General features: G+C 37.9%; 1 protein-coding gene across 4 annotated transcripts in view; it reads right to left on the bottom strand.

The window, feature by feature from the left end:
* Positions 1 to 210: 210 nt before the first annotated feature.
* Positions 211 to 25,070, bottom strand: part of MGAT4D (MGAT4 family member D) — a 62,724-nt gene continuing 37,864 nt past the window's right edge. For all 4 annotated transcript variants that reach the window (XM_075150108.1, XM_075150107.1, XM_075150109.1 and 1 more), the window contains 13 exons: positions 23,932 to 24,072; positions 21,921 to 22,054; positions 19,734 to 19,780; positions 17,532 to 17,645; positions 16,141 to 16,216; positions 10,908 to 11,019; positions 9,848 to 9,978; positions 5,905 to 6,012; positions 4,835 to 5,028; positions 2,663 to 2,741; positions 2,464 to 2,542; positions 1,086 to 1,198; positions 211 to 499 (listed from right to left, as the gene is read on the bottom strand). In XM_075150108.1, the coding sequence (XP_075006209.1) occupies positions 473 to 499; positions 1,086 to 1,198; positions 2,464 to 2,542; positions 2,663 to 2,741; positions 4,835 to 5,028; positions 5,905 to 6,012; positions 9,848 to 9,978; positions 10,908 to 11,019; positions 16,141 to 16,216; positions 17,532 to 17,645; positions 19,734 to 19,780; positions 21,921 to 22,054; positions 23,932 to 24,072 (1,355 nt within the window). In that variant the 3' untranslated portion in view covers positions 211 to 472. The remainder of the gene's footprint in view (positions 500 to 1,085; positions 1,199 to 2,463; positions 2,543 to 2,662; positions 2,742 to 4,834; positions 5,029 to 5,904; positions 6,013 to 9,847; positions 9,979 to 10,907; positions 11,020 to 16,140; positions 16,217 to 17,531; positions 17,646 to 19,733; positions 19,781 to 21,920; positions 22,055 to 23,931; positions 24,073 to 25,070) is intronic.

The raw sequence follows: 25,070 nt of genomic DNA, 5'->3' as shown, positions 1-25,070 counted from the left end.
TACTTGCAGTCAATATTGGCAACTTTTCCTTCAGTTCTACTTTCCCTCCAAAATTGAGCAGTGTTTTTAGTGGAGCTGAAAACTGTGTCCTTAATGTTTGTCAAAAATGTCCATATTTTTAGTTCCGGTGAAACTTACCATACTTTTATACTTTAGACCCTGAGACAGCCTGTAACGCCTTACCAATTATTTAGAATAATATATATTGAATGTTGCCAAACTAAGGTGAGATTTTTATATATGACACCTTACTCAAGAACATTTTATAGAAATTACTAATATAATCGGGTTTTTTATAGCTTTTAATATTTTTTATATAAAGAGTTAATAGTTATCTCAATTCTTTCCTAATACACAGTATCAAGAATTAAATGGGTTTGGATTTGTTCTTTTTAGCCAGCCAGTTTTTTGTTGCTGTTAGCCTAGTTTTCAAACAATCTGTAACAAGTGACACGTCAAAAATGTATTTTTTTCAGTTTTCAGATGTCTTGATAAGTACCTGAAAAAAACCAAAATATATTATTTTCTAAAATCTGCAGAAGCATTGCCTAAGACTAAGACATTGCCTAAGTAGTAGTAGAAGGAGAATAGTTCCCTCCTTCCAACTATGGCTATAGTTTAAGGCTGTAGTAATTCTCTTCAGTGACTTCTGCTGAATATTTTCTACTTCTGGGTTCACACATATTCAGACGCCTGGGAGAAACTTGAAGAATAAAAAAATCACATGTTCATCTGAAAATGTTTGCGTATTATAATTAATATCCAAGGTGGTGGCTGAAAAAAGCTAGAAAAGCCTCCCTGTCTCCTTTGGTTGATTTGTTTATCATGACCCAAATTCTAGTGGCTATACTTACAGCATTGCAAAAACTGGAAAATCATCCCATTTGAGCATTTCCAGCACTTTTTCTATGAAGTAAATTTAATTTCTCCCCTGAATAATTAATATAATTTTCCACTTGTGTTTTTCCACACAAAATGCCATTCAAAATTAAATAAAAATTAATGATTATCAATACTATGTGGTAGGAAGAACTGAAACTCATTTAATGAAGCTTTAATTAAAATGCTTTTATTAACATGCTTACCTCACTAAGTATTGCCCATACAGGAGAATCAGAATTGACTGATAAACGAATAGCCTGTATTTTTCCTATTGACTGACTGATACTGCCTTCTGCAATTCCATTTTCAAAAGCCCCTAAATAAAAAAATAAAACAAGACCCATACAAACATATGTTAGAATGAAAGACGCTTCCAAGTGAACTTTGCAAAAGCTCTAAATTACAAATTATAAATTAACTCCAGGGGTACAACATTATGGAAAAAAAGTCTTTTGGAAAAGGTCAAACAATAACAACTGAAAGATAAAGCTATAAACAAGAAGATGGATTCATTTCTTCAGTTACAGCAACTAGGAGCTGGAGAAGAACACAAGAAAATAAGGAACCTATAGCTACAAATGTTAAAAAATAAATTTAAATATGTTAGTAGTGACCATATACATATAGCACACACGGGCATGTTAAATAATCTAAAAGAGCTTTTCTGAGAAGTATAATTATTTTTAAAAAGATGTATTAGGACTCATGGACAAATTCTAATACATTTCTTCACTAGTTCAATGCTTTTTAACTAACCTTGTTAAACTGGCTTAAAATCATTGCAGACTAATGAAAAATGCTCATCCCATGTATGCTATTAATTTCCTATCAACTTGCATGTGCAACTGTGAGTTGACAGCATTTCAGTTTGGATCTCGAATTAGAGCAAAACAGCCATGAGGAGGTGGGAGGGAGGTGCAAATCAAAGCAAACAAGAAGCGTTGGTGAGGTGAAAGCGGTTCATTGGGAGAAAAGAGCAATTATGTGGTAGAAGAGACAGAAGAAAGTGGCAAGCAAAGCAGATCTCCCAACAGTCCATTTTTGTTCGCGTAGTGCCGTTTTAGTTTAGGTAATAGCAGAAACCAGGCCTTGGCAAGCACGTGGAGAATCTGCAGTTCATTTAAGCAAAGTCACACACCAGCCTGAGAAGGAAGAATGGGAAGCAGGGGTGGGGGCAAAAACGGGGCGGGTGCATTATGCTTCATCTTCATTTCAGGTGGAGCAGAAGTTAATGTTGTCATAATCATAAGAAATCCTTGGCTTCAGCTAAGGCTGCAAAATCCAAACCAGAATCAATTATCCTATTGAGACCTTGCAGAGACTGCAATTAGTTTTTCTTCTAATTAGATGCCTTGGCTTTTGCCACTGCTGGTAGGGTTCTTCATTATTTGAAACAAAACAGGATAGTCATTGGTCAGACATCATATACTATAATATGCAGTAGCGCAAAGGGTTTCTTTTCCTTACTAGTTCACCTTGGAATGTTGCATTTATTACAGAGTTAGTGAAATTCTCAAATGCAGAAACATTTTATACATAAGAACAAAATTTCTGGTTTTGAAGTGACAATAAACAATTTACCTATTTTTAAATATCCGTCTTTTGTTGCTGGGTAGTTAAATTTACTTCCATTGTCAACCAGTTCTTTTCTTAGCATTTCCTGTAAAAAATAAATGAATAAAATCTCCAGAAATATTTTCTAGGCTATGACATTTTATGCTGAATATCAGTCTTAAAATGAAATAGCACTGTGTATTACAGTTGGAAATGAGAGACTTACATCAGCTGGCAAGACTTCCACGGTAGTGTTAAACAGTTTATCACCAGGGTGCTCCATGTTTCCACTTCTGAAGAGGTACCTGATGATAAAGGTATATTATTTCCAGGTATTTTTATACTTTAGAAAAGTTCTAGGGAAGTAATTCTTTCCAGTTTTGAAAGAAAGTTTCAAATACCTTTTCTTTAATTAGTTGTGTGCTTCAGAGAACAGAAATAGGCATTGAAACTTTCCAACGTGTGACCAAACCACACTGGAGGCTTTTTATTTTAAACAGAACAAGCATTAAAACCGTCTTTCTCTGGAACCACGAATGCAAGTGTTCCCCCTTTTCAGTGCTCAAGTTCCAAATAAATTAACTTTCCAGGTTCAAATGGCTAAGCAAGCCCTGCCCTCTGATCTGTTCCTATCATCCTAAGGCCGAGGTGAGATAGGCTTCTGGAATGCAATGGCAGCAAAAATCCCCGTTTCTACTAGACCATATGCTACATGCCAAGAGAATCCCCCTTTTTATCAATACTGATCAATTCAGGTGCTTCTAAATAATCTCCTTTATAGCCAATGAGCAACAGCACTGTCAAAGCAAGAATCCAAGCAAACACACCTATGAGATTTTTTTAAAAAAAAAAAATATCCCTGTTTGGTTTTAAATTTCTGGCATTAGAGTTCTTAGGTTTTTAGATCCAAAAAGAGCTAAGGAAATTTAAAGCATCAACCTCCTTTTTCTGGTATCAAACAATCAAGACCTAAGAAGACCACCAAATATTATAGGATTAACTATACATTTTCACAGGTTAGCAATGTGATGGGGCTGGGACCAGCCACTAGGCAATACCATACGTAGGTGAGCTTCATCCAGTAACAGAAAAATGCAAAAAATACAGGCTACCCAAGTTTCCCAAAGCATAAACCAGTTAATTAACGGTGTTGATCACAGAACACCAGTGTTTATTTTAACAACTGTCATTTAGAGCAGCTCACTAGATGGAGATATAGACTTGCTTTCTTAGATTTTTTTTAAAATAAATGAGAAATTTACAATCTTTGCAGAAATGGAAGTCTCTTAGTTTTGTGACCAGTTTTAGGAGTGAAGGAGTTTTCTCTCTGCAATACCATTACAGAGATACGGTAATTATGGTAATTTGTGCCAGAGACGCTCTCCTGGAACCATATTTCTTGCTAGATTAGCTTTAACTCAGATCTGTTCTCCAATCTGACACAGAGAGAAGAAGAAACTTTGCTGATCCAGGCAGAACTGCTTCTTTTGGTGCCAACCTCAATTTGTAATGTTCATAAAGTAAGTCCTTCTGAAAAACACTTCTCTATCTTAAGCTACAGTGTCTCTTCCTTTCAAAGACGCCCAAGTTGAATGATGTGAAAACAGAGAAGATAGTTTCATCTTTTAGAATGAGAAAAACATTCAAGGTGGGACTTGGCTGTAGAACCAAACACGTGAAGTGAGAAGTCTGGCTGTGACCCAAGCGTTCAAGCTCTCATTACAGGCAATGGAGATATACTCAATACAGTCAATGAAACGTAGCAACTGACTCAGGTGACCAAATAGAGAATGAGATGAAGAGCTGCCTAGCTTCCACTGTATCAAGTAGATCTCTGTCACGTATAGTAGGAGCTTCCACACCTCCCTTATGTAGACATCTCTACTGTAAACACCTACATTCAAGTCTCTGAATCTACAACTGAATCCCACCTTTATTGATTCACTCTTCATTATTTCCCCACAATAGTGATATTTTCTCCTCGCTTTCACCTACACGGGTAAGTGTCTGGTCTGGGACATGGCCTTTGACTTGACATCATGCAAACAGCCTTTCTCTTGAAAACTATAGAAATAAAGCTTTCACTGACTCCATTGATGAAATTCATTAGTTAAAAACAAATTCCTTTGAGAATTGTCATAAGAGAATGTAAAATATTTAACTGAAGAAATAAAAGGAAAAAAAATTAAGCAGGTCTCTAATTACCAAGGAAGAAATGTATTTCAGGAGGGGAATTCAAGAAGGGGAGCAGATAAATAGCAAATCATGGACTTTCTGTCCGTAATGAGGCTATGGTTTATGTGAACAGTTGAGCACTGGTGATTTTAAACAGACTTAGTAATTTCCAAACTGGATATATGTAGGCTTCCATATTCCATATCATGTAATACTTACTTACTTTTCAACTTTTAGTGGATTTAAAAAGGTGAAGCGGATGTAGTCCCCTGCCACTGGAGCTGAAGCCCAAAAACAGTCTTTTCCTGTATAAAATTTTTCCAAGGTATATTGCTGGTATATTCTTAGGCTTGTATCCACTTTTGCAGGTGGATTATTATGTGGTCTATGTAGCACATTTTTGCCAAAATCTTTATCCTGTTGGATATAAAGAAATGTAATTTCACTCATACAATGAAAAAAAGTGCTCCAATATCTTGAATAACTACAGAAAGCTATTCCAGAAAATAGTTACCTCAGTGTCAAATAATATACAATCTATTTCTAATAGAAATAGAATAATCATTTCAGTGTAATCACTGAGACTCAGTGTTACAGTTCGTAGACAGAGCTGTAGTGATTTTTTCTCGGTTGCCTAGATTTAAAAATAAACTTTTCCACAGTAGGCTATTTCATAGTTGTCTATGCCTTCTGCCAGAACATCTGATATTGGTCTCTGCTAAAGGCTACATGAACTTCTAGTCTGATCCAATCCAGCAATTCGAATGATCTCATGACTAGGCTAAATGGTGCCATCAGGACATCCCTGAAGTCTGGTGCTTCATTACTCTTGTCCTTATCAGATTCGTTGTTTGCTCTCCAAACTCTCGCTAAAAATCTACAGCCGTCACGATAGCCACACCCTTGTCCTACCAATATACCTTCTTCTTAATAGTGCTTCGTACTGGGATTGTGGCCTATTTGGCCAAAACAAACCATCATAGGCATTTGTGTTTGTACGCTGCAGAGCACATGAAACCTTGTGCTGTGAAGAGGGTTCCTACATGCCATGAAATGCTACTATGACTGGTACAAGTGTTCAGATTAGAGATTCAAAGACGTTTGTGCAGAAGCAGTGTGCCCCCCCTGCAGTTTAGATGCCAGATCAATATTCTCCCCCAAATCTGTAAACCAACGTTCTTGGATATGGAAATGCCATCTAATGCCAAAGCTGCAATGCTTGAAACTGATTTGAGAAACAAGTCAGAACACAAGATATAATTTAGAAATATGGCATTAATTTCTTATCCTTACTTTCAAATTCTGTATCTTCCCAGCTAATGATGAATAAATTCCCACATGCTGAAAGAGAGATGGTTTAGCACGGATACGTAACTTTGCCTTTTCCTTTTCACAGTGTATCTGGAAAGAAAGTAAAAGGCAGTGAAGTTTCATTTAAATACAGGAGAGACAAACTACAGCCCATAAGGCAATTTCATTATGTACTTGAGGGTGTGTGGGTCCAGGTTTTTTATCCATATTTAAATGAGTAATCCTTAGATTAACAGTCACCTTATTTCAAATACACTGTTCTAGACCTAAACTCGTGATTCCACTCGTGGTGCTATGTAGATTTGAAGGCTCAACCACCACTAATTCAGGGATTTCTGCACTGTATACCATCAATGGCAGCTCAGAGTGACAAAAATGGACCTCAAATCTGAAACGGATTGATTTTTTTAACTGTTTCATTTCAACTTTTGGCCATGCCATATCATTCTAATTAAACTATTTTGACCAAAACTGACCTTCCTGAGATAGATTCTGGTTACATTTCAATCCTTATCATTTTGTCTCTTTCTGCTGTATTTGAGAGGCTTATAATGTACTACACTATACTATAAGCTACGTATCTTTTATCTTATAATTACATAAAGCCCTTAGATACTGTATTTCAATCCTGATTTTCCAGTTTAGTACACTTTGTGACATGACATATACCAGGGAATTAAATATCTGTAATTGGTACTAATTTCTGAGTTTCTTGATTTTTGAATGATAGCAAATCTTCTTTTAATGTAATTTTTTGCTCTATATCCATAAAGCATCATAGTTTGATACAATGAAGCAAACATGCTAAAATAATTAATGAGACATAATGAAGCATAATGGCATAGAACAGAGCAGAGAGCTAAAATGAGACTCCCTGGGTTCTACTCTCAGTTCTGCCACAGAATTATTGTACGAGTTTAGAAGATCATTTAACTTCTGTGTACCCCAGGTCTCACATCTTTAGATTTGAGAGGATAATGTGTTTACCTCTTCAATCAAATGCTTTCAGTTCTATAAAAGAAAAATGTTACATAAATTATATCAATGCCTTCTAAAGCTAGAATTAATAAAGTCTTCACGGAGCTGGATTAAACACCAAAACTCATGGGGGATTTATGGTTTCCACAGAAGTACTGGTTAAAAGTTCAAAACCACCTGGAAGGCTATAAAAAGAACCAAGTATTTTTATGTTTGTCCACAGCATATGTTCAGCAAAACAACGTAAAAACACAATACATGCAAATCGATTTATTGGCAGCTGTTTCTTTGAAAAGCACACTATCATTTTCCTAGGAAAAAAATCACTGTAAGAAAATAAATTTGTGATCTTTCTACTGACAGGGTTTGCAGTTCATCCCCTATAATAACGTAGTCTCTAGCGTGTCTCCTTATATGCTATGGGAGCACTACCAAAATTGCTACTTAAGGTAGCAGCTGAGAATAATCAGTAGCACAGGACTGGTGTGGTCATTCATGTAGAAACTGAGATAAGGCTCCTCGTTGAGTCAAGGCTCCCATCTCTGCAGCCTGCTAGTCCCCACTATACTTGATAGATACGTGCCACTGCATATGACCACAGAACCATAGAATGGTTTGGGTTCCAAGGGACCTTTAAAGGTCATCTAGTTCCAACCCCCCTGCCATAGGCAGGGACATCTTTCACTAGATCAGGTTGCTCAAAGCTCTGTCCAACCTGACTTTCAACACTTCCAGTGATGGGTCATCCACAGCTTCTCTGGGCAACTGTTCCAGTGTCTCACCACCCTCACCGTAAAAAATATCTTCCTTATGTCCAATCTAAATCTACCCTCTTTTAATTTAAGACTGTTGCCCCTTGTCCTGTCATGACAAGCCCTGGTAAAAAGTCTGTCCCCGTCTTTCTTATAAGCCCCCTTTAAGTACTGGGAGGCTGCAATAAGGTCTCCCCAGAGCCTTCTCTTCTCCAGGCTGAACAGCCCCAACTCCCTCAGCCTTTCGTCATAGGAGAGGTGTTCCACCCTCCTCTGGACCCGCTCTAACAGGTCCATGTCTTTTTTCGTACTAGGGACCCCAGAACTGGATGATGGTTCACAGGAGGTAAACCTGAGGAAGTTTCTAAACCACGCAGAGATTTGATGGCTCTGATCATCACAAACTGTCTTTTCCAACTCGGTGAGCAGATGTAGCTGAATCTTGGTATGTTAATACTCAGCCCAGGGTGAAAACGTGCCAAATACCCATCACCACAGGATGGCACATCAAAGCCACGAACAGGTGCCCCGTTGACCCTCCTGTGAGGCAGTGTGTGATCACCTAGTGACACTCTTAGTTGCTTGGGAAGTGTGAGAATTTCTGTCAGCTTGCCTTCTCTGGCGCCTGTAGGAAAGTCCACTGCTTTAATCTGTCAAGCAGAGGAGGAGCAGCAGCTGGCATCTCTGTCCTTCTTCCCGCCTCCATTTTCTGCATTCTCATTAACAGTCCCAGTAGGTCATGCCACTGGTCATTGCCACCCAAGGGCAGCTTGAGACTGACTTGTCTCCGTAGGTTTTTGCTACCCACAGCAATTGAAATTGCAATTGCAGAAGTGAAACCCACTAGAAACTTGCTGATATCACTCTGCTTTGGCTTGGCCAGAGCAGACTCCCACCAGCTGCCTGCCTGCCTGTCAGGAACGCATCTTCGTTTTAGGTATGAATCAGGTCTTAGAAGCTAGAACAGTCATTTAAAAGTAAAACGTTTCATCTATCGGATGGAAGTTGGCACATGTTAGACAGATCTGGAATGGGTGATGTTAACGTAATAGTCTTTTTTTTATTCTGTTATCACAGGCAGGCAAGAACCTAAATTAGAGGTATTTGAGGCGCTCTCTAATTCCTACGAGCCGGCCTAACCCATGGAGTAGGATTTCAAAGCTTACTCCTGTCCGTACGAAGTGGGAATCGAGACTCCTCGGTGGCATTTCTAAGTGTAAAACCAGGGACCTTCCGCTGTGCCCAGGAGTCACCTCTGCTACACGTAAAACCTGAAGCCTGTTCCGCTCCCCTCAATCTCCTGCTCTGCACGACTCCCACCTGTCTCTTCTTCCTTCTTTATCAATACAAAGGTAACACGTGCGAACACCTGGAGTGGGGACTGGCTACACTAATCAAATAAAACTCTTGAACCTTAAAAACCAAGAAGGAGCAAAAACCGTGGTCAGTCCTCCATGGCACAGGCCGTTATACAAGAAGAGTGTGAGTAGCGACCAGCACCAAAGACTCGTGAGAGAAAGAATGCAAAAGGAGATAAAGAAATATTTAACATATCATTGGGCTCACCTGTAATGCTAGAAATGGCACCTTTTGCAATTCAACACAACTGTTTCTTTCATTTTCAGTGAAAAGTATCATTTAGTTTGTTCGATCTACATGTTTCCCTGCATTTTTTTTGTCAGGCAAACAGTCATTTTTTTTCCCCAGGCAGTAAAAGATTTAAAGCAAAACACTTAAGTTCTGCTTCCTGAAAGAAAGGAATTGGTACGCAAAATTCAGAAACTGTGATTGTAAAATTGTACGCTTTACTGACTTTTATATTAGAAGGTCAGCAGAAGGTTACGAGAAGTGATACTCCACATCGGTTTACATACTCAACATTTGCTTCGGTGCTGCAGGGTTGCCTGCGTGACCAGCTGCAGGCAGATGTGAGCTTGTGCTGTCCATGTTCTGAGCTGACAGAGGCAAAACAGCTCTGGTGTACAAATCTGAACTCCTGTGAGTCAGGCCTCTCATATGCCCTAATGGGCTCAAACACCGTGCCACTTTATGCAGATCTGCAGCAGATCTTTCCCCACAAATTCCAAAGTACGTCAGGTTTGAGAGAGGTCTATTCCGCTTTTTGAAAACAAATCATTTTGTCACTGAGACTGTTTGAATATTACTTATGTTCATAAATTCATAGACATACTTACTGCATCCTTTTCTGGATTGCACACTTTAACCCAGAGCAGGTGGTCTATAAGCCAGTCTATGGGCTTATCTTTATAGAACATGAGAAAAAATTCCACTATGAGTGGCAGGTCTTCTGATTTAAACAATTTTCCTGAAAACAAGACAAGAAGTTGCATATTCAGATATTTTTATTGCTGTGGAAAAATCACCAGCTTTATGTTTACTCCAGCCTTAAACACATGGGTGTAATTCTGATATTTAGTGGAAATTTCACACAGACTCCAACTTTGGAGATTTGCTTATCCTCCAGGTTGTTGGAATTTTGAAAAGATTTCCATTCCATGCCTAGAGATACTCTCACATAGTCAACCAGTTGACTAATAAAGCATGCAGTTATATCCGAGTTCCAAACACAAATCCGCCAGTCACCTGTATCTGTGTGTCAGATGAAACGAAGTCTGAATAATTCCTCAAAATGCTAGATGTGCAATTTCACTGGCAATACTATACTGAGTCTTTAAATTAAGACCTAGATATGAAATATGTTGCTTTTAACATACTATCACCGTTCATTTAGTTCTCTTGCTATTTGTATTAGCAGATTTTGTAACTTTCTGTGTTGGACCTAACATTTATAAGGTGTTATCACAAATAAATTGTATTAGAACTGAAGAAAAAAAAATAAAAAAACCCCTTACTACTAAAAATAATAAAAAACCTTTCCTATGGTATGGGATGTTCTGCTCCACAAAGGAAAAGAAGCAGATTTTTTATAGATTGTTCAAATTCCATTCTTGAAAAGAAGACTGCACGTTACAGGGGCACATAGTGCCCCGAGGTGGAACAATGTGCTTCTTATGGGAACCCAACTGCTCGAGCTTACGCTGAGGAGACTCCGCATTAAAAAGACAGTTTTAAAGAGCACAGGAAGTAAAAGACTTTCAGTGGGAGCTTTCCTGAAGAACCAAGGAAGTTTTGATACGTGAGTCCTTCCGTGCTTTGAAATGTAATTCCAGGTGAGACCTACTTGACCTACACAGCTCCAAATCCAATTGACCCTGCTGAGGTCTTAATACTTACCAATAAATCCAAGTTGGGAGAACTCGAGAATCATCCAATCTTGGGACTGTTTAGCAGCAAAGTTTTGTATACTTTGAATGTAATCAGGTTTGGCTATAATATCATCTTCCAGCTGGGAAAAAAAAAAAAGGCAACAAAAAACCAAAGTGGTGGTGATGTTGCCACACGTAAGTGATAACTGCATTGTGTTTGACTGCTGTACAGTGTGTACTGAACGTGTGCCAAAGTACAGTGGATTGCTATTAGCTTCTACATAGATCTCTGTTTCAGTGTCATTCATTAAATATTTATTTACAGGAGTGGCTATAACACCGTGAGTGCTTCTCACTTCTTTGAGAAAGGAGGACTCCCTACCTTAAAGAGATCTCACTTAAAACATTAAGGAAAAAGAGAGAGGTTCAGTAAGAAGACAGTAGACAGTTTGTACTGAAGTTGTATAAGCATTGATAAGCAGCAGGAGCAAATTGTTTGAAAAGAGAGGAGTCTAAAGCAGATGGTTAAAAGCTGTGTAAAGGAGCCTGGGCAGACTTTGTCATACCTACAAGGTGACTGAGAAGAACTGTGGATGATTACTGAGACGCTAGTAGAAAGCAAGTTGTTTCAGGGAATACTAGTCATGAAGGAAGGAACATGCTGTGAAGCACGCTGAAGGACAGGAATGCATAGAGCTTTCGAGGTGGTGTAAAGGCTGACACTGAATACAGCAGTAGAGCCAGCTAAAGGATGCTCGGAAAAGGAGACCGACATCCATCAAGGAAATGGGAAAGGCCTGGGCTGCATTTTTGCGTGGCTTTCAGAAAAGAATGAGGGATCTGAAAAGCCAGAAGCTGTTTCGGTTACTAAAGCTGAGGATAATGAGTCCAAACAAGGAGTTTAGAGGTAATGACACAAAGGAAATAAATGAATTCCAGAAATAATTAAGGGGCAAGTAATTCAAGGTTTGAATTCGGTATGGGTGTGAAAAACGCAGGAAGAGGAGGCTAGGCCTTCAGGAACATGTTGTTGGGGTGCAGTTAACGATACAGTTAATTTGATGTAACTGCCAGTACTTCACTGGCTCTGGTGCTTGTCTGGTGGTGCTGGAATCTGATTCAGAAAGCTAAATAGGTAGAAAATGAATGCTGTGAGAAAAAAAAATGCATGGTTTCCTGCTGGTTTTGCATCCTCAACTGACTCAGCGCAGAGTCAGCAGCAAGAGCATGAGAGAGCAGGCCCACAGCTTTTAGCTGAATTTGGCCATTACTGCAAGCGTAGGGCTGGTGGGGGAGAAATGCCTTGTCAACTGTGAACCCAGGAGGAAGTAGAATGAAGTTTGAAAGACAAGATGAGGAGATCTGTTTTGACCCTGTCAGCTTTTGCTGATGGTAAGATAAGAAAAAATAGATAGATGGAGATGATCTGATCAAGATGAATGCTTATTAACAGATTCTGAGATCTGGGGATTGAGCTGAGGTGACAGTTATGCAGAGAACAACAAAAAAACCCCAAAACATCACCTTACAAGAAATTTTGCATAAAATTAAATGAGCTAAGAGGATTATCCAGTAGTTAGATGTAAAGGGAGAAGAGCAAGGAATCAAAGAGACTTTCAGAGAATCCTTAAAGAGAAATTGAGGGGCACCCAAAACAGGACAAAAGGCAGAGAGAGGAGTATCTCAAAAACCTAGAGAGACCACCATATTGAGAAACACTAGAAGAAAGTGTACAAAAGTAATAAAGATGAAAAATATAGAGGCTGTGATGCAAAGTGAATGTGGATGTGGTTATGAAAGCAGTTTCGCGTAGTGAGAAGATTGAAACAGTCTTTTCTGAAGCTGACAGCTAAAAGTGAATATTGGAGAATGTAGTTTGATATCCTATGTAGTGCAGGCCATTAAAAGTAGTTTATTTAACCCTGTACTGAGCCCCCTAATTTGTGTTCAGCTAAAGCAGATCTTCTTCAAAGAGCATCTGCCATTGCTTAGAGATTTCAGTATGTGTTCTTTTTCAGTAAGTTATACTATATGTAATTATCCTGAACATTTAGTACGTGGTACCCAAATTCTAATTTGAATTTTTCTGGCTTCAGCTCACAGCCACTTGTTTGTCATATGCTCTTATCTACCAAAGGAGGTTATGCAGTGGCTGTACACAGCTGATCAGGAAGTTTCAGATATGAACTCTCTAGTCCATTTGCCCCGTTGCCATGAGAAGGCCAGCAGAACACATGATCGCAGCTAATTTCCCTTCACTCATCAGTACTTCGGGATGAAAAAAGATATGTGCACAATAGCAAGGCTATGTAAATGTCCTAAATGATAGACAATAAATGGGTTTCTATTCATTTTTCTTATGTGGGTTATCTGTCTAAGAGAAGTAAAAATGAAGAAGCAACAAAAAAGTGGTAGCATACAATGGAAGTGTAGGCATCAGACAGGAAAGTATTTTCCTTTCTAAATTATATTAGGGTATTTTTATATTTTGAATCACCGTTCAAAAAGTATGTGAAGACTGTTAAGGTGAAAAATCTTATTCTCTCATTTTCCATGGAAAACAAACCTCCAACAGTTCATTCCATAAAGATTTTTTTTTTTAAGTACAAGCATAAAGAAAATTTCAGCTAAAAATGCACTGTCATAGGAACTCTACCAAATAACAGGCTTGACCTAGAGTCTAGTAGGGGGGGAGAAAAAAAAAAAAAAAATCAATACAAAGACTCCTAATGACTTCACTGAGCTATTGCCTTAAAACCATTAGAGAAACACACTAGAGGAATTATAATAATGGTGTACAGATAAGTGCTGCTGGCAATATATATTACCAGTATATACATATATGTTACATATAAACACACAAAGCTCCCCCAGCCTCCAAAAGGAAAAAACTCGTAAGGTGAAAAAAGCATAGCAGTAGTTCAGTTAACTTAAGTTTTAAGTTTATAACAGATTTTAATTGAAGATACTAAAAGATTTATTTAATGTTTTTTTTTGGTTCACCTCAGTGCTAATACAAAACGCTTCCCCAAAACTGCTGTATCTGAGTTTCTCAAAGATGCTTTCAGATTTGAAACGTTTAATCACTTCAGAACGAACTAAGTCTATACGGACACAAAGAACAAATGCATCTCCTCACTACCAGATTGGGATTCGAATGCCTGCTTTTATGGCTATGTTAAGATCCCATTATCTTGTCTCTGACATTATTACAAGTGTCTCAAGGGGCTCTGGTGGACTCCAGGAAGTATAGTGAAAGTGGAAACAAGTATTTCAAAGTTCTCTTAGTTTTTTATTGATTAAGAAAATTCCACAAAAAAACCCAAAAGGAGCAGTAGCTCATTCAGGAAAAAGAAAAAAAAAAAAAAAGACAGGCAAAGTAGAAGAGATGCTTCAAGTAGAAGAGATGAGATGAGATGACTGATGGGATCTATTGTCTTTTTTCAAAGATTATGTTTGATCAGCAGGTGAGGTTCATCCACAGTGTAACCCTGTTAGCTTCAATGGACTTCACAAAGCTACTTGCTTAAATCCTGATTCAGCAATATTCTAGAATGAGTGTTTACATGTTTATTCAGCTAAGATCTTGCCTGGCTCATGATGTCATGTAGACATCAAGAGTAATTACACATGCTTATCTTCTTTCAAAATTCAGAAGTTAATATCAGTCACCCAAATGATACTATTCCTGACAAAACAGTAAATAAAGTCTAAGCTAGTTCAAGTTTTCCCTAAGATTACTGAAGTAAATCTTTGTACCAGGCTGAGGAAAGGGATTTTTAAGTTATTTGCTTTCCATTAATACAAGGCTTCCAAATGGAGGCAGATCATAACTAACTTTATGGCAGCATGTGTTCCTTCTTTTCACCTGTACTTTTCAGTAGAGTATTTTCTGGGCAGACCAGCATCTGTGCTACAGAAGCAGCTGCAGATGGGACACAAAAATGAAGAACTGGATATTCTAGGTCACGGTATGAGGAAAGCATAGTTTCTTTCTAAGAAAATTCTGCATGCAGCCATAACTACCACCAGACCATCACAATCCAGGCTTTGCTCCAAATAAGACAGTTCAGTCCTTATATAATGTCCCAGATAAGAACACACATATTCTCAAATTTCTTTAAAAATACAAATACATAAGTAAGTCACTTCCATGCAAACATGAATGCTTGGAGAACGTTATAACAGAAAGGGACATTAAGTGTCTGGCAGCATGCTTAACATTTCCCTTCACCATGTTTCCCACGCCTTAATGCTCTAGTGTACTTAGTAAACTTGGGTAGCGTTCTTAAAAATATACGAAAGTCACGGAAAAATACTTCATTTTCCAGTAAACCTTAACCGTTCATAGACAACATTTTTCTTCGTCCACCTGTCTTCTGAGTGGCTATGCCAAATTTGAGAACGGAGCATAGACTCTTGAATAGCCCAGCTCAAACGCGTTTGTGTTAAATACTGACAAGAATTGTACGCGGTGCCTGCTCTTGCGGTCTTCTCTTCTGCTTCTGGGAATCTTGTGATGTACTTCTGTGATACGGTCTGAGGGCTGTTTGGGCAGGAGAAGACCCAGGAAAACTAAGAACTAAGTGAAATGCTATTCTGAGCTTTTTTAAGAACTCTTGACGTTCACGAGCTGCATGAAATTTTATGGATCTGTTCCATCATTGAACAGTCATGATAAATTTTGGAATCTCTGGTGGTGATTATCATCTTTATGGAGTGCAAATTAGCACAAAGCTAGAATGATGGCTAAACCTAAGCCTGAATGCATGCGGATCTTCTTAAAGTCTAACACTCTAAATCTTCTGGAGCATTTAGGATCTGTACCAACTTGCGGTTTAACCTTGTCTCCAGTATCACTATACTGGTATGTTTCCCTATCTGTAAGGGTTTTTTAGTTCATTGTGATCTGGGATATAACCTGGACCTACCACCACTATTCTGTGTTGCTGCATCAAGTGAAAACACATTAAACTCTGACTTTCTTAATCTAATCAAATAAGGATTTCGTGCTTCAGTTACCTTGTTATTCAACCTCACAAATGACAGGAAGGCACGGATGGATTTAATCAAAGAGTACCTGGCTGCAAGATGTATATAAATACAGAAATATGCGGATGCTTGTAAAGAGCACAGGCAAAATACACAGAAAATGACAATAGATTGCTGTTTTTATTGAGGCCTTTGAAACAAATTAAAATTGCTAAAGCTAGTAATCAGTACAGACGTATTGCAGCTACTTAATGATAATGTGAACGTACCTGTAAATAAAGTGTTCCTTTAGGTTGGGCGTATAGCATTAAAAAGCTATAATCCAAATTCTGCTTAGTTCTCCACCTAAACATAAGCAGCAAATTCTGATAAGCTTTTTGGGAGGGGGGGTTTGCAAGGGTTATTTCTATAATAAAAGCATTTCTAATGCTCTGCAGTTTTTTTTTTCTCTACAGTAAAATTGTAAGGTTAAGTATTCTAACTCCTTGTTAAGTGAATAAAAATTCCTCTATAATCAGTGGAAACATTTGTAAATAATTTGACTTGCCTATAAAAGTTAACATTAACTAAGCAAAAAATTTTGATCTGTATCAATGCAGCCTGAAACAAAATGTCTAACAAGTATATTCATGTCAAATGACTTTCGACAAATGACTCTCAAAGATTCTACTCATGATATTATGAACAGTAGAGATCAACACACAGCGATTATTTAAAGATTTAAAATTAAGTGCTTTTACTGATGAACAGCACAGAAAACAGGTTGATAAACTTCATTTTCAGGTTTAAATGTAAACACAGATTTTTTTTCTACAAAGTACAGTCTCTCATTTTACCAGAGGATGAAGCTGATGTTTGATAATCAATGCTGAAAGACTAGAGAGTAATTTATCAGTATTTAATTAACATAAAAGCGTATCTGATTCAAATCTAATCATATCTGAAACTTATGTATAAGTATGTAAACATGTTTATGTTCTGAAAGATGTAACGTTTATCTGTAAACCCGATATACATGCGTACATACGCTTGCTGATTTCCTTCAACCTCAACTCTCAGTACTGCAGCTCTCTTGCTGCATTGTTGGGGTAGCTTCTGATAAATTAGTTACTGTTCATCAAAAGAAAATTACTTCCCTCCAATAAATCAATTTTGTTAGGTTATAATCTCTGTCTCAGTGAATTTGGGGCACATGAATGAAATGACCAGTTAGGATACATTATTAACAGCAGTATAAAAAGTCCATGACCAACCAAAGTTAGGTCATTAATTAAACCCACAGTAGTTATTACTAGTTAGCTAAGGGGCCACATGGGGTTTCCTTTGTGTGTTCACAGAGCCTCTCCCTTATCTGTCACATAAAACATTTTCCCATTTTTTCCTTTATGGCCAGATCATCTAGCCTATCGCCTCTTGGCATTATCCATCTGGTTTAAAACCTGTGGGACGCTTAGAGTCAAGACCCAAAGGGGAAGCCTTGGCTCTCACCCTGAAGCTGATGTGAGCACAGCTTTTCTCAAGATCCCCTTATAATTTTTTTAAAAAGTACACTTGAGGTCCATTAGCTCTGAAATACAAAAGCGTTATCAGCTCAAACAATGTTGACTTTTGCATTTTATACCCTTAGCAAAAGTTCTTAGGTTTTATACAGCTATCTTACCTTACTCTGTCCTCTGAATCCCCAAATGTTTTCTTCAGGTTGGAAAGATCTGGATAATAAGAAGCAGGAGGAGAAATAACCTCTAGGACTCCAGACTGGATTTCTCTGGGGAAGCTGTGAAGAGAAGCTTAGTGAGATCCATTCCTCAAGAAGACTTTTGAGGGCAATCACGTCAGCTCCCCAGAGTTAGGTCTGCTCCTCCGAAAGTGGAATTCACAATTCTAGCAAAGAAACTAAGTCATACAGATTGTAAATTAGGAACCAAGAAGGGGTCTTTGACAACCATCAGAACAGGTAGGACTGTAACTCGTCAAAGTCACAGAAAACACAGAAGAGAAGTGTGTCTCAGAAATCCTGCCCCTCCTGCATCTATAGATGCCTACTCGTAATCCTGAGATGGTTGCCAAAACGCAGCAGTAATTCACAACCAAATCCACTGTCTAGAACTACACGCATGTTCCCCCTCGCACGAGAGCTCCTAGCTTCCCTACGCTTGCTCTAACTCTAATTCTGCATTCTAGCCAAAATGATACTGGAGTGGGGGGTTGGTATGGGGAGTCTGGGTCTAGTCTTTGCTCCAAAGATTAAATTTCCCATTTAAAAAGTCATTGAAAAAATGTGTAATCAACTTCGGGAGCCAAACTTGGAAGCCAAATCTCCCCCTTCCTCCAGAATATGTAAAAACAAAACAAAATAAAACAAAACTTCAGTTTTTAATAGGTATAGGATCACTGAAATAAGGAGTTTTCAGAACTGAGTTCCCCATTTCCTATCATTAATGAAAAAGAGCTAACATTAAAAATAAAGCACAAGCATGCTTATGAAAAAAAATCTCAATCTTACTGTGTAACATCTACTCTGCATAAAAAACCATAACAAAATCATAAAAATTATCTAAGTGCTTAAGTTGCTGTAGGTATTGTAGCCTGTGGTGCTCAACGGTACCGAGGAGGACTGCCCCGTCGCCTCGCCCGAGCTGCGGTACTCCCCGCCGAGCTAACCCCTCTGGAGGCAGGACGCTATTGCCGTTACTTGGCTAGCGGGCTCGGCTGGGGGAGCCTTCTGGGGGAAACCTGCACCCTAAATACAGTCTGGGAAACCCTTGAGTAGAGCAGGACGTGCAGCAAAACCTCAAAAGTGAAGGAAAAGGGCAACCTCTCTGGGGATCTTGTTCCATTTTTGTTGTTTTTGTTAATACTCTGAAAAACGTTGATACAAAGATTGAGAGCTCTCTTGTAGCCATTTTAAAAGAAGGAGAGAGGGGAAAGGCTGTTTCACTTCAAATTCTGGCCAAAGTTGGGTTTTGCCAGAGTAACTAATTCACAAATGAGCTTGTGCATCAAAGCAACCAGCAACACCAGTCCTGCAGCACAACGCAGGTTTCATCTCTTGCTTCTTTCACGCAGCTGCCCTTCAGGGCCTTTAGCCTTCCCTGTTTTGTGACTGTTAGCTACACTATACCAGCTCTTAGAAAGCAGCTTTTGTAAGACAAATTAAATCTACCAATGCATGTATTTTTTTGCCCAAAAACTTTAATTTAGTAGTAGTTCTTCTCAAGCTCCTCTAAGGTTTTTCACAGGCACATGATGCTGTAAATGTCTACGGGAAAGAATGATAAGAGCAAGAAAAACTGCAGTGGGACTCAAGCCTTTGTTTGACAACTCTCATATTAATTTGGCACGGCAAAGAATATCCATCTCATGTTACCCATCGTATAACAGTATTTAACATTATGAATAGAATCAGATTGCTGTCCCAAATCCATTGCCTTCATGAAAAAGAGGCAAATGAGGAAACAAAAACACCTAGAAAACATGGCAGACATCAGAAGACATTGCAGGGCCGTGAAGTCAGTGGGGACCTAATACACGTTAGCCTCAGGTGCCTGGAATTGCATCATTAATTTCATGGGGGAAAGACTGAGGTTCAAGTAAATATTTATCAGCTTAAGTTGAGACCTTGCCTGATTAGTTAAAGCATATTTATGAAATAAGAAAAGGAAAATAAACTGATATACATCCTTCTGTTCTGAATTTCACAGTGTGTTCCCATACACATATTAAGAGTGCACCTTTGCCTTTTCTTAGCAGTTCCATTTCAGTATGGTAGAGTTGTAATTTATTGCTGAAATGCTCTAATTCTTTCCATAAAAGCTCAAAATGTGTTTACTAGCTGTTCGGTGTTACACTGTATGGGACTTACCTGGTTTTAATACTTTCTGCAACACTGTTAACATATTCTGCATTCACCTAAAGAAAAAAAGGGGGGGTTCATTTCAAGTCACCCATGTTTGTATTAAGCAAAATTTTGTAGGCAATATTTACATGCAAAAACTTCATTTTTATTCTCCAATTCTTTTCATTCCAAACAAAAGCAATACGTTTTAGCAGCATTTCTACTAAAGGACAGTAAGGGTTTTCAAGCCAACTGAACTTTCAGTGTAATTGAAAGTAGAACTGAACTATCTCCAGCTATGGTTTCTGCATTTCACTGCTTCTGCAGGAGGCCAAGCCATTTTCTGCATAAAATTCTGTTCTACAGCTTTCACTTACGCCAGAAAAGCACAGTCATATAACTGTCAGTAAAAAGGGCCGTTTCCAAAAATCACAAAAGAGGCCTGTGGCTGTTGAAAAAGTCACCTGAGCAAAATTTTCTAAACCTAGCAATACTTAAAATTTTTATTTAGAGTTTCTTCCTAATATAACAAACTTATGGCTCTTAGTCCGGAAATTTTGAGGACATACATTGCTGCCGTTTCATAAAAATAACAGTTTCAGTGTGGAAAACACATCTGTTAACTATATTAAACAGTGCTAAGTTTTATGGATTTCGAAAGCAATACAATACCTGTCTTAGCAGTTCGGATTTTTTTTAAAATACACAAATAATCGTTACTAGCTATATATTAAATTTGCAATAAGTAAAAAAGATGCAATGTAAAGAACCGTGATAAGAAAAAAATACCAACAACTTGGAAACTCACTTTCAGTCAATAAGTTACTCTGACTTAACCCATGATGTAAACATTTAACTTGGTCTTCTGAAACTTTCTGGGAAAAAGGAAGGTATGGATTTGTGATCAGTGCACACACCTGCCCCCCTCTAATAATTACATGTTCTTATCACCCTCTCATATCAGCACGATCAACCTGCTCTAATTTACTGCATGGCTGAAAAATGAAAGTTGCAAGAACGTGACTTTGGGGACGGGAGAACGGGGAGAGACTGATTCTTACAACAGCAGTTTAATCCTAAATTGGCTGAAATGGGCTATTACTACCATCAAAGCTACTGTTTGTTAAAAGTGCCACGTTAGGACTGTCCACAGTGGGAAACTGTACTATTGAGAAGTTAACCCTTAAAAACTCAAAGAACTCTCCGAAGCCCTGTAATAGCAGGTTTATCTAATGACAGCTAGGCAAAGCTCATCATTGCCAGGGCTCTTCATTGGGAAATAGCAACTGTAAAATAAGTTCAGCTCCTGAAAATTATGCTGAAGAGGAACTACAGCCAGTAAAATTGGGCCTATCTACTTATTGTTGTGATCCAGACGGAAAGTGGAGGTCATGACCTAACTTAATAAAGTAAACTATGTTCTGTTTGATGGTATTACAGTTGCAAAAGCTGCTCTAAGTGATGACTGAACTAAAAAAAAGCAAAGTTTAACCGTTAATGAATACATGTATGAAATTTAATGTTGTTTATGGAAGAACAAAGAAATACGAAGAATAAATATGAAGTCTGAATAATTGCACAGTTTTTCTATCTGTAAGTAATATCACTAGCTAATTCTCTTCTGTAGCTTTTTTCCCAATGTGATCAAGACATTTTGGAGTGAGAAAAAATTCATTTACCCCTAATATTTTACCTTGAGCACTGTTTACTCTCCCAAACATGGAACTGTTCAAGTCTCTGAACAGTTTTCTCCTTCACAAGAAATACCAATACACATGCAGAAAGCGAGGCTCCAGCACGTCCAGGTACTTCACAAGATATATGATATCAAAGCAGCAGATAAATAATCTGAGCTTTTGTTAGACTAAGTTTACTTTTTTCAGGTTCTATGGAACCTTTCTGTGGAGTATTTACATTTCATTCTTGAAGCAGAATACTTTCAGAGATAAATAATGAGTTCACGTGGTTTTATTTGAAAATCTGACTGCAAGAACTGTGTTTGTACATGTAATATGACTTTTTACCCTTCGATCATCTGAGTTACAGGGGTTTTTCCACATATGAACCTGAGGCACTAACTGCTCACTATCCCCTCCAGCCCTGAAGAAATCCCTCCCAAAGACCTAGCTAACAGTATTTTACACCATTACACTAGGATATAAATCTCCATATTGTCTTTCTATAAGCATACTACACCTTTCCATGCAAACTTACCTCTGCTACAAAGATGATTATTACACAGTCGTTCTTTTGCTCTTCAGAAAGTTCGTACAGTAGGGAGTGCAGTGTATTAATCAGATAATCTTGTTTTTCCCTTTTCACAGTAGGAATACCCATCACCAGTGAGACTGCAAAGACAGAAGTCCACAAGCCATGTAATTTTACGTCAGGTAAAGGGAAACTGAGATTACATTTTAATTTTGATTTGATGTGACCATGAGACTTGGTGACAGTTAATATTCCTATAGCACTGTGACAGCATTTGCTTTACTACCTGCAAGGAGAGATATCTCCAGCTAAGTTTTGGTTAGAGACACTCGTGTCTGTGTTATAAGCACCAGGTCTACACCGTGTAGACTGTCAACATTTGAGAACGTGGAGATATTACTACCTCTGGCAAACACATAGGTATCTGCTATTGAGTTTCAAAAGTGGGTATTGCAAACTAAGTGCTAGCTCTTGGTATGGAGTTGGAGATCTGAGTAGTAAGAGTTAAACCAGGTGAGCGCTGTGTAGATCAGAAAGGAATCCAAAAATCAAAATCTCAAAAATCTTTCTGAGCAGTTTAAGTGATATGAATCCATGGCTTTGACATAATCAATAATAATAATAAGAAAGGAACGTTGTTGTTATTATTAAGAAGAAAGGAACAGAAATTGTCTCTGGCAAAGACTCCACTAGTAGCCAACCTGTGCTATATTACATCATTGTAAGCAGGACCTCTCTTTTTTCTTTGGCGAGGGCATTACTGAAGTCAGTGACCTAATATGGCTCAGCAAACCTGTAGAATTCTTAGTCCTTGCAGAAGATTCCTATTCACCAAAACCTTGTGAGGCTGGTAAGGAAGCAGCAGATTTTGAAGGACAGGAGTAGCTGCAGTTAGTGACTTGCTCCGGACTCCCTCATTTGTGCCAGCATCAGCTCAAAAATGCTAAAGTTCCAACGTTCCTTTCCAGCACATAACCTGCTAAACCACAGGGGTTTTGTTTGGTTTTACACGCTGAAGGTCAACCTGTACTTGTTAAAGTGTGGTCTTGCTACTGTGATTTCATGTACAAATAAATGAAAGTTAAACATGCAGCAAATGGAGCATTCTTTTATTACTTACTACTTTTCTTCTTCTTCTTTTTTTTTTTTTTTTTTGCTTGCTTGCTTGTGAAGGTATCTGGTTTTCTGAGTTTTTTTGGCAAATCATTTTGCTGACTACCTGTGGTCTTTTGCATACTTGCACTGATCTATGGGCTCATAGATCTCACTCCAGTGACAACCACAGCACTACTCCACTAGAAGCACTAGCCCATGTCATGGGCACGGCCAAGTTACTTTTTTTAGTTAAATCAAAAGTGCTGCCAATGTCTCTTTATATAAAATCACCCTAGAGAAATTTTCAACAAAATACAAAACTCAGCAAAATAGTTGACTAGCTCCTTGTTTGCTTATTGCTTTTGAATGTTCTTTTTACCTATCATACGACAATTAGGAGAAGATGTAACTTAATCATTTGTATTACAGTTCACTGGAATTCATTATGATTTGTGCAGGTGTCAGCTGATTTCTCATATGGATGAAAAAGTTACACTGAAGATTTATTAATATCCTGCAAATGACCACATCACCTTTCCATTTGCTCCTAACTTTAGCAAACTGTGTGAATTGTAAATTCTCCCTGGCTTCCTTACTCACACTGATTTTGCGGGAAAAAAATGTCAGCTAATGCATCTTTGCCACATGAATCCGTGACTAAGAATAAAAATAATATTGCTTTTCAGTTATGACTATTTTTTGTTGATATTTGAAAAGGTTTATCAGAATACTTTGGGGAAGACTTGAAATTGGGATGGGAGTGGTAAAAGTGCTTTTGCCATCCCCATTAAGATTTATTCAGTTTGGCAACACTATAAAGTTTAGGGAGAAGACCCCCTCTGAACTTTGAGTATGCTTCATTGCTAGAACTTCATCTAAAACATAAACATATGGAAAACATGAGCCAAACTTTATGTCCTACCTCCAGTTCTCTGTTGCCCAAAAATAACATTTGGGAAAATGGCATCTTCATATTCTCGAAGGTGAGGTAGATAGTAGTACATGTTTGTAATGTGCACGGGGAGTTTTCTGGTGAGGTTTAACACTTTCCACTTCATATCATCTTAAAGAAACAACAAACCCACATATACACATAAAATAAAAAGCCATCAGTGAAGCCTATTATTTCAACTGTTTTCCTCAACTGAATACTAGCAGATTAACCACACACAAGGTTATTTAATCAGAACTATTCCTCAGAAGAGATTATATGTCATATATATTACCCTCCTGCAGTAATTCTCCTGCAGAGAATCGCCCAGTGCAACCCCGCCACCCAGGCGATGGTGCAGAGCTCCAAGCCTGAACGTCCTGGGAACCCCGCCTGCATTTCCCTGTGCCTAAACAGTTGCAGGATTGAGCCATCTTAAAACACAATAAGCAGTTATTTTAAAAGCAGCAGGAAAAAAAAACTGGTTTGTTTTTTGCACAGTTGGCAAGCAACTTTTTAAATGAAAAGAAACACAGATTCTGATTAATAACTTTCTTAATTACTTAACAAACTTAAATGCTTTCCCCAAAATGTAATGCGTGGCGGTGTTCAGGGCTCAAACAAAAGTTCTCAGGTTATAAAACTCCTAAGGCGAAAAGAACAACCAGATCCAGTCCTTTAGAAACTATCTGAGAAACAAAAGACTGTAGCAGTTAAGAGAAAGGTAGGGAATATTTATTTTTTCTTTACTAGTTTAAAATAAAGATGAAAATAATTTATTCACGTTGAAGTAACTCAAATGTGACCTTACAAAAATAATCCTATTGTTTTTAAAATAAGCCATATAAAAAAACACAGATACCATTTAATCTACTAATTTATCTTCCTTGATATAAACATTCCTGCATCTTCCAGTGGTGGTAAAAATTCTTTAAAATAAATTTAATAAAAACTTGAACAACTTAATTCTAAAATCATTATAAAATCAATTATAAGCTTGCAAAATAAATTGTGCTTAATGTAAGATACTCATGGGGGCAGAGATGCACCCATGCAATTTTTAAAAAGGCATTTGCAGGGATTAAAATTAAGACTATATTTACGAAGAATAACAAATGGTCTTTCTAATA

The sequence above is a fragment of the Calonectris borealis genome, chromosome 4 (assembly GCF_964195595.1).
Source record: "Calonectris borealis chromosome 4, bCalBor7.hap1.2, whole genome shotgun sequence".
In the NCBI taxonomy this organism is placed as follows: Eukaryota; Metazoa; Chordata; class Aves; order Procellariiformes; family Procellariidae; genus Calonectris; species Calonectris borealis.
This window is presented reverse-complemented; position numbering and strand designations above follow the sequence as displayed.